General features: G+C 35.9%; 1 protein-coding gene across 1 annotated transcript; it reads left to right on the top strand.

Annotated features, from left to right (window-relative positions):
- Window positions 1-29: 29 nt before the first annotated feature.
- On the top strand, window positions 30-12,464 carry LOC144434943 (bifunctional apoptosis regulator-like). The gene is made up of 7 exons (XM_078123472.1): window positions 30-136; window positions 7,690-8,067; window positions 8,639-8,822; window positions 9,972-10,283; window positions 10,972-11,148; window positions 11,670-11,866; window positions 12,287-12,464. Exons 2-7 carry the CDS (start codon window positions 7,709-7,711, stop codon window positions 12,462-12,464), a joined length of 1,407 nt encoding a protein of 468 aa, XP_077979598.1. The 5' UTR covers window positions 30-136; window positions 7,690-7,708.
- Window positions 12,465-14,661: the final 2,197 nt, after the last annotated feature.

Raw genomic sequence — 14,661 nt, 5'->3', positions numbered from 1 at the left:
TGAGACACTTAGAAGGTTCAGGTCAAAGATGGCGGTGTGATGGCCGATAGTGGTACCTCGCGGACGTGACGGAGTGGTCGGAAAGTTGAGAACCCCAGAATCCAAGCAGCTGAAGAGATATAAACTAGAGAAGAAGGTAAGAGGTGAGAGCTGGACCCTGATGGAACTGAAATAACCTCCATCAGCCGCTGCTCTCTCATCTCATCACACACCATAAATAGTACGTACGTGCGTACGTCGTTTGCGTAGCCGTAGATTTTTTGTCGTATCTGGATATGAAATTCAACAGCGCATATACACGCCGAATGTCCGAATGTGCTACAATATTAGGGGTGATAGGAACGGGGCCAGTTTAGGAAAAATATCGATGTATTATTTCGTCGACATTACATCTTATTGGTTTGTACACCGTCCATCTATCCCTGGTAGAGGGAATGTGGTGTGTACGTGTGTGTACTGTATGTGTGTATGTGTGTTGTAATTAAAACCGTACGTCACTACGTGAATTGAATGCGTGGATAATGGAACTTTTGCTGGTAGGAGTGCTTGCCAATGGATAATTTGTAATGATCAAAATAAAGTAACCTGTCATGTCATGTCATGTCGTTGCTGGAAAGTTATTGATACAACTACTCGTTGTAATATAAATTAAAATCTCAAATTTCAAAAAATATGGTACAGTAGTACCACGGATGTATCACTAATATCACTAATACATCCATGGTAGTACTAATAGTACTAGTAGACATATTATAAATTCCATTACATACATGTGTTACTTTAGTTTATGTATATTTGTATTTGTATCTTGTGTTTTTCAAATTTATCAATAGACTGTATTTGAATTTACACTACAGTCCAGTGAACACATTTCGAGGGGCCTTGGGTCTAGACAAGTTGTCATGTGTATTGAAAAGAGATTGGCAAGCAGTTACACATATATTAGCTCTCCTTTCAATATTCACATCTATTCCAGGGTAATCTGCCCCAGCTGCTGTTTCTAATTTTAGTACTGACCTCAAGTCACCATAATAGGGTGATTGTTGATCAATACATGTACCTGTTAATTCTGTAGACCTAGATAATAAAACAGTCTTGTTTGAGTGCAATAAGGGATACAAGTAAAATATACATTTGAGTATTTCAACAACATATCTTGGGGTGTGCATGTATAGACCACAATACATGTATAACCCAGTGAAGTATAAAAATTGTTCAGTTGTAAGGTTTGGTTGTTTTGGATAATGTGGTGGCTCGTAAAATTATTGAATTGTTTGTGCCAAATGTCAGTGTATTATGTAGTGAAATTACACACACTGTTTATATGATAGTAGTCATGCTTGCAGATGGAGTAAGTCAGGACTCAGTTCTGACAATAGCCCCATCTACATATAGGTCATCCTACCTAAGGCAGTCCCAAGTCCTACCTGAGGTAGGATAGATTTGTGTCTACACGTAGGAAGGTTACAGTGTAGATGTTGCGTGTTCCGTCGTGACAGTACATAGGACAAAGTCAGGAGGGTTTCAGGAAACCTCTCAAAGGTGTCCTAAGTCAGGACAGTTTCAGGATGGTTTCAGGACGCACTTGCGTCTACACAGGCTTCAAACTATCATGAATCCTACCTCATGTAGGATTTTTAGTGCCGTGTAGATGGGGCTAATGTCTCATGTAGAGAAAAAAGGGATGATGTGAGCAAAACTAATGTAATAGTTTTGTTCTTAAACTAAAGGAGACGAATGAATGAATGAATGAATGAATGAATGAATGAATGAATGAATGGTAGAAATTTGAATTTATGATGGCTAATAATGTACTGCATGTTCAGATTTACTTATTATAATTTAAAATAAAAATCGGTCAACCAGAAAGCTGGGGGGAGGGGGGGGTTATCTATTTATCTGCAGTGTTCGCCAGAGAATTTTGTCACAAGACATCTGAGATACTAGTAACACTTTCTGTAGCAGTTGTTAAGGATTAAAGTAGAGTCTGATGTTTGTTTTGATAGCAATTTAGTGGTTTGGTGTTTTCAACTTCAAGAGGTACTTGGAAATTACAAATTGAAACTTGAAAGGGGTTTAGCACCCTGGTTACATTGTTCAGGGAAGAGCACACAGCTGTATCTGCCACAAAATAACAAATTGTAAGTATGTATTTGTATCATCAAAAGTATATGGATGTAGTTTTAATGAAGTGTGTTGCACCAGTTTCATTACTAAATTATACAAAAAATATGAAACATAGTATCAAATATTGTTAATATGATATAAATATCATTTCATTTCACAAAATTAAAATTACACTCACTCATCAGCTGAAAACTATATTTCTCTGTCTTGCAACTTGGATATCACAAGACATTTTTTCATTTAGGGTGACTTGCTTATGTCATGGTGGTATAAGTCTCACCTTGTACCTCCATGCTTAGACACAAATGTATGATCTGCTGAAAGGAGTCATTATCTATTACATAACACTGTATTGTGTGTGTAGGTACATGTATATTGTGTACTGTTCAAAGTCAGTAACAGTGAACATACAAATGTACATGGAAGTGATACATTGTACTAATAGTACATGTATGTATGTATCCAGGTGAGGTATACATACACGTAATTTTGTAAACATACATGTAGAGATGGTTAAATTGTACACATGAAAATATGGGTGTCTTCATATTGTATTTGAATTCATTTCTTTAAGTGTATGGCAGCAAAGTTAGTAAAACATCCCAGGTAAACATTGCATTATCACTAGACAAGAATATAAATGGCACCTTGACAATCTCTGAGGAGGAGAATTTTCCTACAAAGCTTAGGGTTATGTAGAGAACAATCAAAGGTTTTACTATTAAGTGTTCATATCATTGTTTTTTGCTTGGTCTCCAGAAAATGGATTAGTTTGATAATTACAATATTATTTCCATATAAGGCGTTAGTGTTATGTAAATTATATGTCTATGTTTTCTTAAATCACAGGTGACTTTAGTATAATTAGTCTAGTTCCTATACAGTATCATTACGATTTAAACCTTTACTGTGGTAAACTACAGTTGGATTCCAGACTATAGTATAATGTACACCAAAGTATATGTATTTAGCATTTTCTGTATGTATCACAATCGTTTATAGCATCCATATCAAATACAACCCATAACACCAAAGTAAAGTATTTTCTCTATGTATCACAATCATTTATAGCATCCATATCAAGTACAACCCATAACACCAAAGTAAAGTATTTTCTCTATGTATCATAATCATTTATAACAACCATATCAAGTACAACCAATAACACCAAAGTAAAGTATTTTCTCTATGTATCACAATCATTTATAACATCCATATCAAGTACAACCCATAACACCAAAGTAAAGTATTTTCTCTATGTATCACAATCATTTATAACATCCATATCAAGTACAACCCATAACACCAAAGTAAAGTATTTTCTCTATGTATCACAATCATTTATAACATCCATATCAAGTACAACCCATAACACCAAAGTAAAGTATTTTCTCTATGTATCACAATCATTTATAACATCCATATCAAATACAACCCATAACACCAAAGTAAAGTATTTTCTCTATGTATCACAATCATTTATAACATCCATATCAAGTACAACCCATAACACCAAAGTAAAGTATTTTCTCTATGTATCACAATCATTTATAACATCCATATCAAGTACAACCCATAACACCAAAGTAAAGTATTTTCTCTATGTATCACAATCATTTATAACATCCATATCAAATACAACCCATAACACCAAAGTAAAGTATTTTCTCTATGTATCACAATCATTTATAACATCCATATCAAGTACAACCCATAACACCAAAGTAAAGTATTTTCTCTATGTATCACAATCATTTATAACATCCATATCAAGTACAACCCATAACACCAAAGTAAAGTATTTTCTCTATGTATCACAATCATTTATAACATCCATATCAAGTACAACCCATAACACCAAAGTAAAGTATTTTCTCTATGTATCACAATCATTTATAACATCCATATCAAGTACAACCCATAACACCAAAGTAAAGTATTTTCTCTATGTATCACAATCATTTATAACATCCATATCAAGTACAACCCATAACACCAAAGTAAAGTATTTTCTCTATGTATCACAATCATTTATAACATCCATATCAAGTACAGAGAACTGAACATGCTTTGTGATAAACTCTAATTGGGAAAGACATGAAAAGCAAACATAAGTCAGTCTTTCAAGAAAACAATAGGAAATCGGCAACAAGTCCAAGGGGTGACATATCTCAAAGGATGAGAATCCAATGTCTCTGTCAATGGATCATATATTCAAGTTCTCATTTTTTCAGATTTTTATCCTGACACTCACCTAACATACATGTAACCTACCTGTAGACTTGAACCATGATGGCTACTACACTATTCCGTTATCATAACCAACATTTTGATTTTTTGAATTTTCGCTATCATTCCCAACGATGACAATTTGGATAGCGGAATAGTGTAGTAGAGATCAGTGTGCCCTCTAATGGTAGCCAAATTTTGTTGTTGTGAGTCAAAATGTTAAAAACCGAGATTTCTTGTGAGTCACCACATGGTAAGAGATAGGAGAACACCAAATTTTGGTGCGTCTCTACTGAGAAATTGTGTGCGTCAGTGGCATCAAATTGGCATAGAGGGCACACTGGTAGTGATCGTGGTTCAAGTCTACATACTAGTATACTAAAAAATGTAGGTAGGCTACACCTAACATAGTAATAGCTTTATGTACCATCCTGTAGCCTTTGTATGTAAGTGATATCTCTGATTTACTGTTTTAGTAAAAAATTATGTGACTCATAGCATTATAGATATTATAATGATCACATGCCAAAAAATCGAGAACATTAAAATCTTTTGTAAACCATTGATATTAAAGGTACATACACTTCCAAATCTCCCAGATGACCTTCAGTGACACTGTAATAAAAGATTTATAGTACCGCGTCATAAATATAATGGTAAGCCACACTTGTATGTACTTGAACCCACATAGTCTTTGACATGTACTATGTCTTATATGATTACATATTTAAAATTGTTATGATATATAAGAAATCTGAGGTGTACATTGTGATTTAAAATTTGGATAAAATACCTAGAGTAACTACATGTAGAACAATTAATTGTGTTGTATTTCTCATCAGGTAGAAAACATTTGCCCCCCACCCATCCCCCACCCATCCCCACCGTCCCTCCCTCCATTTCATCTTTGTATCTTAGACTTTGCCCCTATGGTCATAAATAATCAATATACAAGGTGACATAACTCAACTCTCAGTCTTTGTGAAATGAGATTCGTCATGGCAGCAACATTCAATATAGTCTTTTTAGTATACCATATAAGTGATCAGAAACCCAGTCTTACTAAAGCCCTACCATAGCAGTATTAACTACATGTAGTTGCTATAGGAACTGAAAGATACAGGTGGGTTTCTAGTTATTTAATTTCTGATATGTTAATTTCAGACCATTGTTCAGAATGGCAATGATAAGTCATTGATATAATTTACAAGTCAACATATGTCAGTTGTCACTCATACAAATACAGATGTATGCAGCTGGAGTTATTGTTATACACCTGACATACATTGTATGTACTGTACCCTACACCATAATATGCAGTGTTGCAGCCAGAGGGGGTTTTTGGGTCATTTGACACACATTTTTTTACCTGACCTACAATTTTGGAAGTAACAGGTCATAGATGACCCACACTAAAATTGTATGCAAATATGTTTAGCAACATGACCACACCTATAGGAACAGCCAAATGATTGTGTATATTGCACAGAGAACAACAGGGTGGACAGGCAACTGCATAATCATTCAGCAAATATCTAGCATGGGTCAGCATTTAGGTAAATATTTTGAAAACACTGTACAGTTGTGGTACAATACCATTAGCGCTTTTTTTTGTAATGTCCCCCCAAAAATGTATGATGACCCAGGAAAATGAGTCTTGGGACACTTTGTTCCACTCTTTCAAAAGGCTGGCTGCAACACTGAATATGTACCCTATGTGTACATTATATGTGCAGGACTTGAAATTTAGTAGTGCATGGGATATAGACTACTAAAGTCAGCATAAATGTGTAAGGTGGTAGTCTGTTGATAGCTGCAATAATTGTAGCGTTTGATGTGATTTTGAGGGCTTTTTCGTCTGTTTTTGTGCCCTTTTTTGTTGCGACGTTTAACCCGAATCAAATGCTACAATTCCTCTAACGCAAACACAAATAGACGAGACCACATTGAAAACGTGAGCGAAGTGTCAGCGTTCTGCCCGTTTCAAAATGCTGCATGCGTTGCTACATTTGCCGTTTTTTACAGAATTGGGGTACCTCTGAACATTTCTTGGGTCTTGAAAGCTTCATAATTAATATTGGAGTTAGGAAATGTGCGATATTTTGCCAGCTAAGGCGTAATTTAGCAGAAAAGTCCGCCCAACATTGCGATTAAAATCTGAATCGGTTCCGTCTATTTGCGTTTGCATTAGAGGAATTGTAGCGTTTGATTCGGGTTAAACATCGGAACAAAAAAAACAGACGAAAAACCCCTTAAAATCACACCAAACGCTACAGTTATTGCAGCTAGTCTGTTGAGACCAATGGAAATCAACTGAAGCTGAAAAAGGTCACTTGTATAAGTCAAAATTCGAGCCGTGATGTATGTATTTAGTATGAACAGGTATATTCAGTTGAGGTATAAGTTCTCTCTCTTACATTTTGTAAGTTGATTATAAATCACTGTAAATTTAACATTGTCAAAAGTGTCAAATATTATTATATTCACCTTAGATTTTTATAAGGTTTCACTGTTGTCAATTCTTTTGCTGACATTTGAATTTGTAACTATTTCTTGTGTAATTAAATTTAGAGAAAAAATTCAACAAGGACATGTAATGTATAGCACCTATTCATAGACCCTATAAGCTATCATTCATACAAATATCACAAGAGTTTGTTGACCTACTTACCTCTTTACCAATGAACTTTGACCTCAGCATATTAGGATGATGATTATTATGTAAATGATGATGTAAATGAAAAGAATACTGATTGTGTTGGGGGGGGGGGGGGGGGGCAGTTTCATTTCACGTTTCCCTCCTCTGGTGTTCAGTTATCAAAATACATGTAAACTGTGAATGCTGAGATCAATATTGATTAACAGACTTTGGCACAGTGCAGTATCTAATCCCATATCTACATTTTTGTAGTGCTATCAAAATATGTGTAATATTCTTTGGTAAAGCCTGGTACATTAGAGTTCTCTTTAAAAACTCAGACAACAGATGTTTACAATTGCATTTAATCCTAATTTGAACTAGTGGCCATAGGAAGAGGATTGGGTATTTATTGTGGATTTTTAATTTATATAGTAATTTTATCATGGCGTCCTACTTGAAAAATCAATATGAAACAACATATGCCAAGTCCTTGTTTGTAACGCAATACATTACAAAAATCTTTTAAAAAATGAATAAAAAATTTGTTACACACTTTGAGAAATTAAGCAATTTTCAGGCAATGTATTGTACTATCATAAAAACGAATAATGCTTACAGCAAGTCACAGCTTTTGAAATAACTGCTTCGGATCACTTTTGTATCATACAATTTCTTTTCCCTTTCCTTTTCAGGACACATATTACAAATAAAATGGCAACAGAAGACACTTCCAACCCAGAATCCGAAAGTTCTGAGCTGAGTAACAATAGTAATACATTTACACATGGGGTTTATATATCCAGTGAGAGTAATTTTCATGAGCCAGTACAGTATGATGCTGTCACATCATCTAATGAACACCATCATAATCCGATGAGACGATCTATGTCAGAAACTACATTTCAGTGTGGATGTTGTTATGAACTCATGGTCCAACCTACTACTTTGAACTGTGGACACAGCTTTTGTCGTCTGTGTCTAGCACGGTGGTGGAAGTCATCAAAAGATACAACATGTCCTGGATGCCGACAACCATGGAGAGGATTCCCTCGTATCAATATAATTATGAGGTACTTTTCATCTCATGTTTGTAATAATTTTGTTGTTAAGATGTTTTATAATTTGATTGCTAATATACCAGTACTAGAAAAGTTTACGTGTTTTAGATGCATTCATCATTCCTTGATATCCACATTGGTAGATTACATACTGGTATTAAGTACACTTGACCTCTTGACCTCTGATGTGGTGGTGTGCTATTACTATTATTTGTTTAAGGAGGTGCAGGGTACATACTCCTCTTGTGTTCTCTAGGAATCACAGGATGGCACCACAACTCTACAAATTTGCCTCCAAAAGAGAATCCTAGATTGATACCCCAGGTTTATTTGAATAAGACTTTGTTGTGGTTTTCCATAGCCCTTATATTTATTATCAAAATGGGTATAGAGAGATAATTATTACTACTACTATTACTAATGATGTATACATAACGATGTTTTATTAGATTTATAACTTGACAGATTCAACTGATAAATCAGTGAATTTCAGACTATGTCAACAATGAAGATCACAAACAATCACAGTATTGTGTGCATGTGTTGACACACCACATAACTAGGTATTCTACTTGTTTTACAGAACTACATTAGAAAAGTTGTTTCCAATCACTGTAACAGTAAGGAGGGGTCAGTTGAATGACCCTGACAACAGAAAACTTCTAGAAGAATTTGAGACGTATGGCAAAGAGCTACAAGGAGATGGAAGTCGAAAATCAAGTGGTGGTTTCTGTTCAGGAGTTGTCTTTTCAATGGTGGTAGTCCTGGTAAGTATGTTTCTTTCTCAGTTGGTGGTTTCTGTGCAGGAGTTGTCTTTTCAATGGTGGTAGTCCTGGTAAGTATGTTTCTTTCTCAGTTGGTGGTTTCTGTGCAGGAGTTGTCTTTTCAATGGTGGTAGTCCTGGTAAGTATGTTTCTTTCTCAGTTGGTGGTTTCTGTGCAGGAGTTGTCTTTTCAATGGTGGTAGTCCTGGTAAGTATGTTTCTTTCTCAGTTGGTGGTTTCTGTGCAGGAGTTGTCTTTTCAATGGTGGTAGTCCTGGTAAGTATGTTTCTTTCTCAGTTGGTGGTTTCTGTTCAGGAGTTGTCTTTTCAATGTTGGTGGTCCTGGTAAGTGCGTTTCTTGCCAAGTCAAGAAGTCAGATAGTCTTGTAGTAAGACCTCAGAGTTGCCAAATAATGTTGAGTGGTGATGAGTATAACCTCTGTCTGGGCACAGGGCTAGCACCCTCAGTAGGCAGAATAGCCCAAGAGGTGTAGTAGCTATAGACTAGAAGTAAGAATAAGATGCATCCCTAAATGCTATAAATTAGGGGTTTTTTAAGACTCGTGAGGGATTCTGCCGTAGATATATACCTGGAATATATGCCACAAAAATTATGACCATGTTGTAATTCTTAAAGTTAGCTATGGAAGGACCAAGATAAGTCTCTTGGTAGCCTGTGTACATCGCAGTCTGGGATTTTGCTTTGCTGTCACACTAACTGCCCGTAATACTAGCAATGTCAAATTATTAATTTAGCCACACTCCCAACGACAGTTATCAGCTATTTGTATCTATTTACATAATATTCACTGTATGTAAATTCCATCGCTTTTGTGATCATCTCAACGATGGTATGTGTACATTTACATATTGACTTTATTTGAATATAATCAATTAAGCTGTTGTACATTATCACTCCCCATTGCAACCAATCAGTTTGAGTGCATTTCTTCGAACCATTCAGTTTGAGAGAATAAATTTCAAACCACATTAATCAGTTGCTGTTGATAACATTACAAGCATTTAATAAGACAGCGAAGCCAAATCACAGATCACAAAGTATAGAGGCTAGTCTCTGGGCTATACATGATCAAAAGTAATCAGAAAGCATAACTTGTACATATTTTGACCTTTATATATCCTTTCATCTCTAGTTACTAGTATTGGTGTGGGGTCTCAGAGATGATGATACAATACTCGTCAAGAAACCTGTAATAAAGTGGACACCAGAAGAAGTGGCAGACTGGATTGCTGAGATGGGATCCTGGTCCAGAGATAATCTCTACCCGGAAATGTTCCTTGCTAATAGAATCAATGGACGTTTGTTGTTAGGAATCACTGAGGAAGATTTGAAAGCACCACCATTTAGTATTGAAATGGGACTTTATAGAAGAGCTATCATTCATGAACTTAAAACTGTCAAGGAACTAGGAGTTAAACCACCTAAGGATTTGTGGGAATTTAAGGTAAAAGGAGGGTTTATCCCAAACATTTCAGATTTTTCTCTCTGACCTTATAATATAGATGCATATCACACTGTGATACTTAAAGAAATGCTCATCCAAAATTAACTTGTGATCGATTCAGTTGTTTTTCATGTGAAATTTGAGTAAATTTATATTTAACTCAGTGTACTAGTAGGGAGGGACCCTGTGAATTCATTGGCTCCTTAGGTTGAAAGGCTAAAGGTTAATCAGTTGACTTCTCACCTATCGAGGAATAGAAAAGATACACACCAGCATGGCCAATGGAATCTACTAGTTGACACATTAGCTTAGTTGGCTAAAGCACTCTGGCTAGTATTCAGGGGACGTGTGTTCGTCTCCATCTCCTACACATGTCACTTTTCTTTCCTCAATTTCATTTCATTTCAAATATTTGGGTGAGTTTGTTTATTTGTGTCTTACCATAAAAGTAGTAGTATGTTGAATTGAGTTTGCTAAGATCCCACCGTACATTTAAATCTTTGCAGTATGTACACATTGAAACATAAATACAGTTTTGTGTATAAATAAATATTATATATAGTCTTGAGTAATGTTTTGGAGTTTATTTTATTTGCTGAAAACAGTCAATGATATATCTTTTGTCAAAATACTTACTGATGAAATGTTTTGTGTGGTTTCATGTCCATTGTAATGTTTCCTTTTATAGGCCATGGATGAAGGCAAGTCAATATTCCTGGCCTACTCACTGAAGGACTTCCCACGAATTGCCATGGCATACTTCTATGTGTTTGATTACAAAGATATCTTTCTACCATTCCTTCATGGTACCTGTCCTGTACCAGCTAATGAAAGTATACCAGAGGAAAGTCCTGTTATTAATGAAGTAAGTAATACCAGTATACGCAGCTAGAAACCCACAGGCCTGTAACAGGGTAGGCCTCCTCTCACAGGCATGCAGCAGGCCTGCTACAGTCCTGATGGAACATACCTGCCACAGGCCTAGCTGTTCAGGTCTGTCACAGCCCTGACTGGACAGACCTGAATTCATTTGCCAGCATGGGCATGGCTTCACTAGGCCTGTGACAGCCTTGTCGTAGACCTAACAAATTTTAGTGATGTACTAGAAGAAAGTCTATAATGGATGTATTTCCTATAGCCAAGGTTATTGTGATTTACATATTATAAAACTAATTTGCATAATCAATGTGTTTATCAATGGTTGCTCATAATTTCGTCTTAATTAGGGGGAAATATTGACAATATCATGACGTGTGTCTTGTGGATTAGATGGATGTGGCTTGCATACTGTATGACTTTAACATTTGTATAGGTAATATTTCAGGATCAGAAAGATGAAGTAAATTGCATGAAATGTCAAATATTTCATTGTTTTCCTCTTTCCAGTCAAATGATCCTACTGTAGAGCAGTGGATAGAGTTTCTACCCAAGTACCTGTTTTTCCCGTACTTCTTGATAGCACAGTTTGCATGGAGCTGGATAGATAATCATGCAATGACATGTTGGTTTGTTATCATCAATTGTGTCTTACTAACATTTATGGAGGCAGCTCTTGTCAGATGGCTATGGAGACATGGCCTTAGGTAAGCTGAAAAATGTTCGCTGTTCATTTTATACTGTTACTAGTCTCCCTTCTCACTCAAAAATTATCAAAAACAGACACATATGTTAGAACATTGATGTGTCAGTCAGTTGGTGTGCATGTGTCAATCATGAAGTATGCATGTGTCAATCATGAAGTGTGCATGTGTTAGTCATTCACTGTTAGCCAGCCATTCAGTCAACCTATGCCAGTCCTTGTTTTTTTTGTTACATCATGCACATGTACATGTATGTGTACTGTTCGAATATATGTACTAATTTTGTATTCCGTCATTGACTTATTCCAAGCACAAGACAACACAAGAAAATCTGTACAAGTTGTTTTCAGAAACAGCACTTATAGAGATCTTGAAAATACAATGAGTACAGTACAATGACCGACTCTTTCTCTCTCCATACAGATCAATTCCTAGAGCCATACGAAGACATGTTTTAGCCATGCTAGGCACAGCAATATTGGTTTTTCTATGGCCAGTCATTCCGTTCTTCATATGTGATGCACTTTTCTATTGGGCTTTATACCTCTCACCAATTATGAACTTGGAGAAATTGTATAAGGTTTTGAAAAGGAGACAGTAATGAGAGATAAGAGAGTGGTAAACAAGTCATCCAAGTGCTTGTAATTTCTGAATGTTGTTTACTTACACTTGAACTTGAAATGTGTGTTCTTCTTAGTAGAATTTCACAAGATAATGTCCATCACATTGAGATCACTGCTTGATTTCATGAGTGAGTCTTAGATAATTCAGGATAGACTTTGTGTGGTACACTTGATTCAGTTACCATTGTTTATTTGTTTGTTTCAAAATGTCCTGTAGTTCAGTAGTTTTTTTAGCAGTGAAATATCTTCCAGGAGAATTTCACCTATTAGACAATTATTGGCCGTAAATTTCTCTAAAATGCCACATGATATCAGTTGGTCCTTAGTACTGCCAATAGAATGTGGCATGGTTCCACAGTAACACCCATTGAATGCCACATAATTCCATAGGAATGTTCCTTGATGACTCCCATATAATGTCACATGATTGCCCTAGATATTCTCCCATATAATGTCACATGATTGCCCTAGATATTCTCCCATATAATGTCACATGATTGCCTTTGATAACACCCATATAATGTCATGTAGTTCCACATGATTGCCCTAGATATTCTCCCATATAATGTCAAATTATTGCCTTTGATAACACCCATATAATGTCATGTAGTTCCAGATTATTGCCCTGGATATTCTCAAATGTAATGTCACATGACTCCACATTGTTGCCTTTGATAACTCCCATATAATGTCATGTAGTTCCACATGATTGCCCTAGATATTCTCCCATGTAATGTCACATGATTGCCCTTGATAACTCCCATATAATCTCACATAGTTCCACATGATTGCCCTAGATATTCTCCCATGTAATGTCACATGATTGCCCTTGATAACTCCCATATAATCTCACATAGTTCCACATGATTGCCCTAGATATTCTCCCATATAATGTCAAATTATTGCCTTTGATAACTCCCATATAATCTCACATAGTTCCACATGATTGCCCTAGATATTCTCAAATGTAATGTCACATGACTCCATATTGTTGCCTTTGATAACTCCCATATAATCTCACATAGTTCCACATGATTGCCCTAGATATTCTCCCATATAATGTCAAATTATTGCCTTTGATAACACCCATATAATGTCATGTAGTTCCACATTATTGCCCTAGATATTCTCACATGTAATGTCACATGATTGCCCTTGATAACACCCACAAACTGTAACATGGTTCCCCAAAATCGGTCATTAATAATCCATAGGCTGTCACATGTCACATCCTTTGGTCACCATTACAGTTAATACAGTAAGCAGAATAGTCTTAGGGGTCTAGCAGCTAGAATATAGCTTGTGCCACTTTGAACCTGTGTCTTCTTTAGTCATGTATATGCTGCAGCTATCTCAATCAGATTTACACATATTTAGGCCATTCAGTGTACATACATGTAGTTCCTAACCAACTGCTCTTCCATAGATGTCCCTATGTTGTCTGGTCCATCTCATGTACAAATCTGAGATCAGTCAGTTCACCTAGTACCACTGCACTTGTTCAGTGTTGCAGGTAAATGTATTAGTTAACAATGTATTCTCGAGATATCTCATCCGCAGCTTTCTGTATATTCTCACATTTGATATATATTTACCAGACCATGTGGCATCTGTGTATACTTGTATGTTTTCTCAGATACAGATATATATTTGTACCCTTCACATTTCATGCATCAAACATGTCTATGCACACCACATTTTTGGCCCTTTTATCTTCTTCCTGCCAAGTTCATCAGTATCACCAGTGTTGGCTAAGTTACCATACCATACCATCAAAACTCATAACATGAATTTTGAAAATATGAGATCACCTTGTGGTATTATTACCTGATTCATAAGATTTTACTTGAATTACTATGGCAACCACCCCAAACTCTATGAAATTTATAAATATATCTTGGAAACTAGGAATACCCTAACCTGTAGAAAAATTCCTGGTATTAAACTGACTATTTGTTGTGTACATGTACAATTTAGTTACATTGAACACGTGACCTTGGTGTTATGAGGTCAAGGTCAACAGATATAGTGTGTATAAATGTTTGCAAAGGAGAGTTTGTGCTCATTAAAAACAATGAAGAACCACTACCACTATTCTGAAAGCCAAGAACGTGAACACATAGAATAAGTATTCGTCAAAGAAATCACCGATGGCACCTGAGAAATTTGCAGTTT

Source organism: Glandiceps talaboti, chromosome 5, assembly GCF_964340395.1.
Source record: "Glandiceps talaboti chromosome 5, keGlaTala1.1, whole genome shotgun sequence".
Classification (NCBI taxonomy): Eukaryota; Metazoa; Hemichordata; class Enteropneusta; family Spengelidae; genus Glandiceps; species Glandiceps talaboti.
The sequence above is the reverse complement of the archived record's forward strand: the minus strand, read 5'-3'. Positions and strand labels throughout refer to the sequence as shown.

What these genes read in the sequence shown, in the direction of transcription:
- LOC144434943 (XM_078123472.1), top strand. Translation starts at nt 7,709, where the DNA reads ATGGCAACAGAAGACACTTCCAACCCAGAATCCGAAAGTTCTGAGCTG. An exon ending in TTTCAATGGTGGTAGTCCTG is followed by an intron (nt 8,823 to 9,971) that starts GTAAGTATGTTT and finishes TTTCATCTCTAG; the next exon opens with TTACTAGTATTGGTGTGGGG. An exon ending in CTATGGAGACATGGCCTTAG is followed by an intron (nt 11,867 to 12,286) that starts GTAAGCTGAAAA and finishes CTCTCCATACAG; the next exon opens with ATCAATTCCTAGAGCCATAC.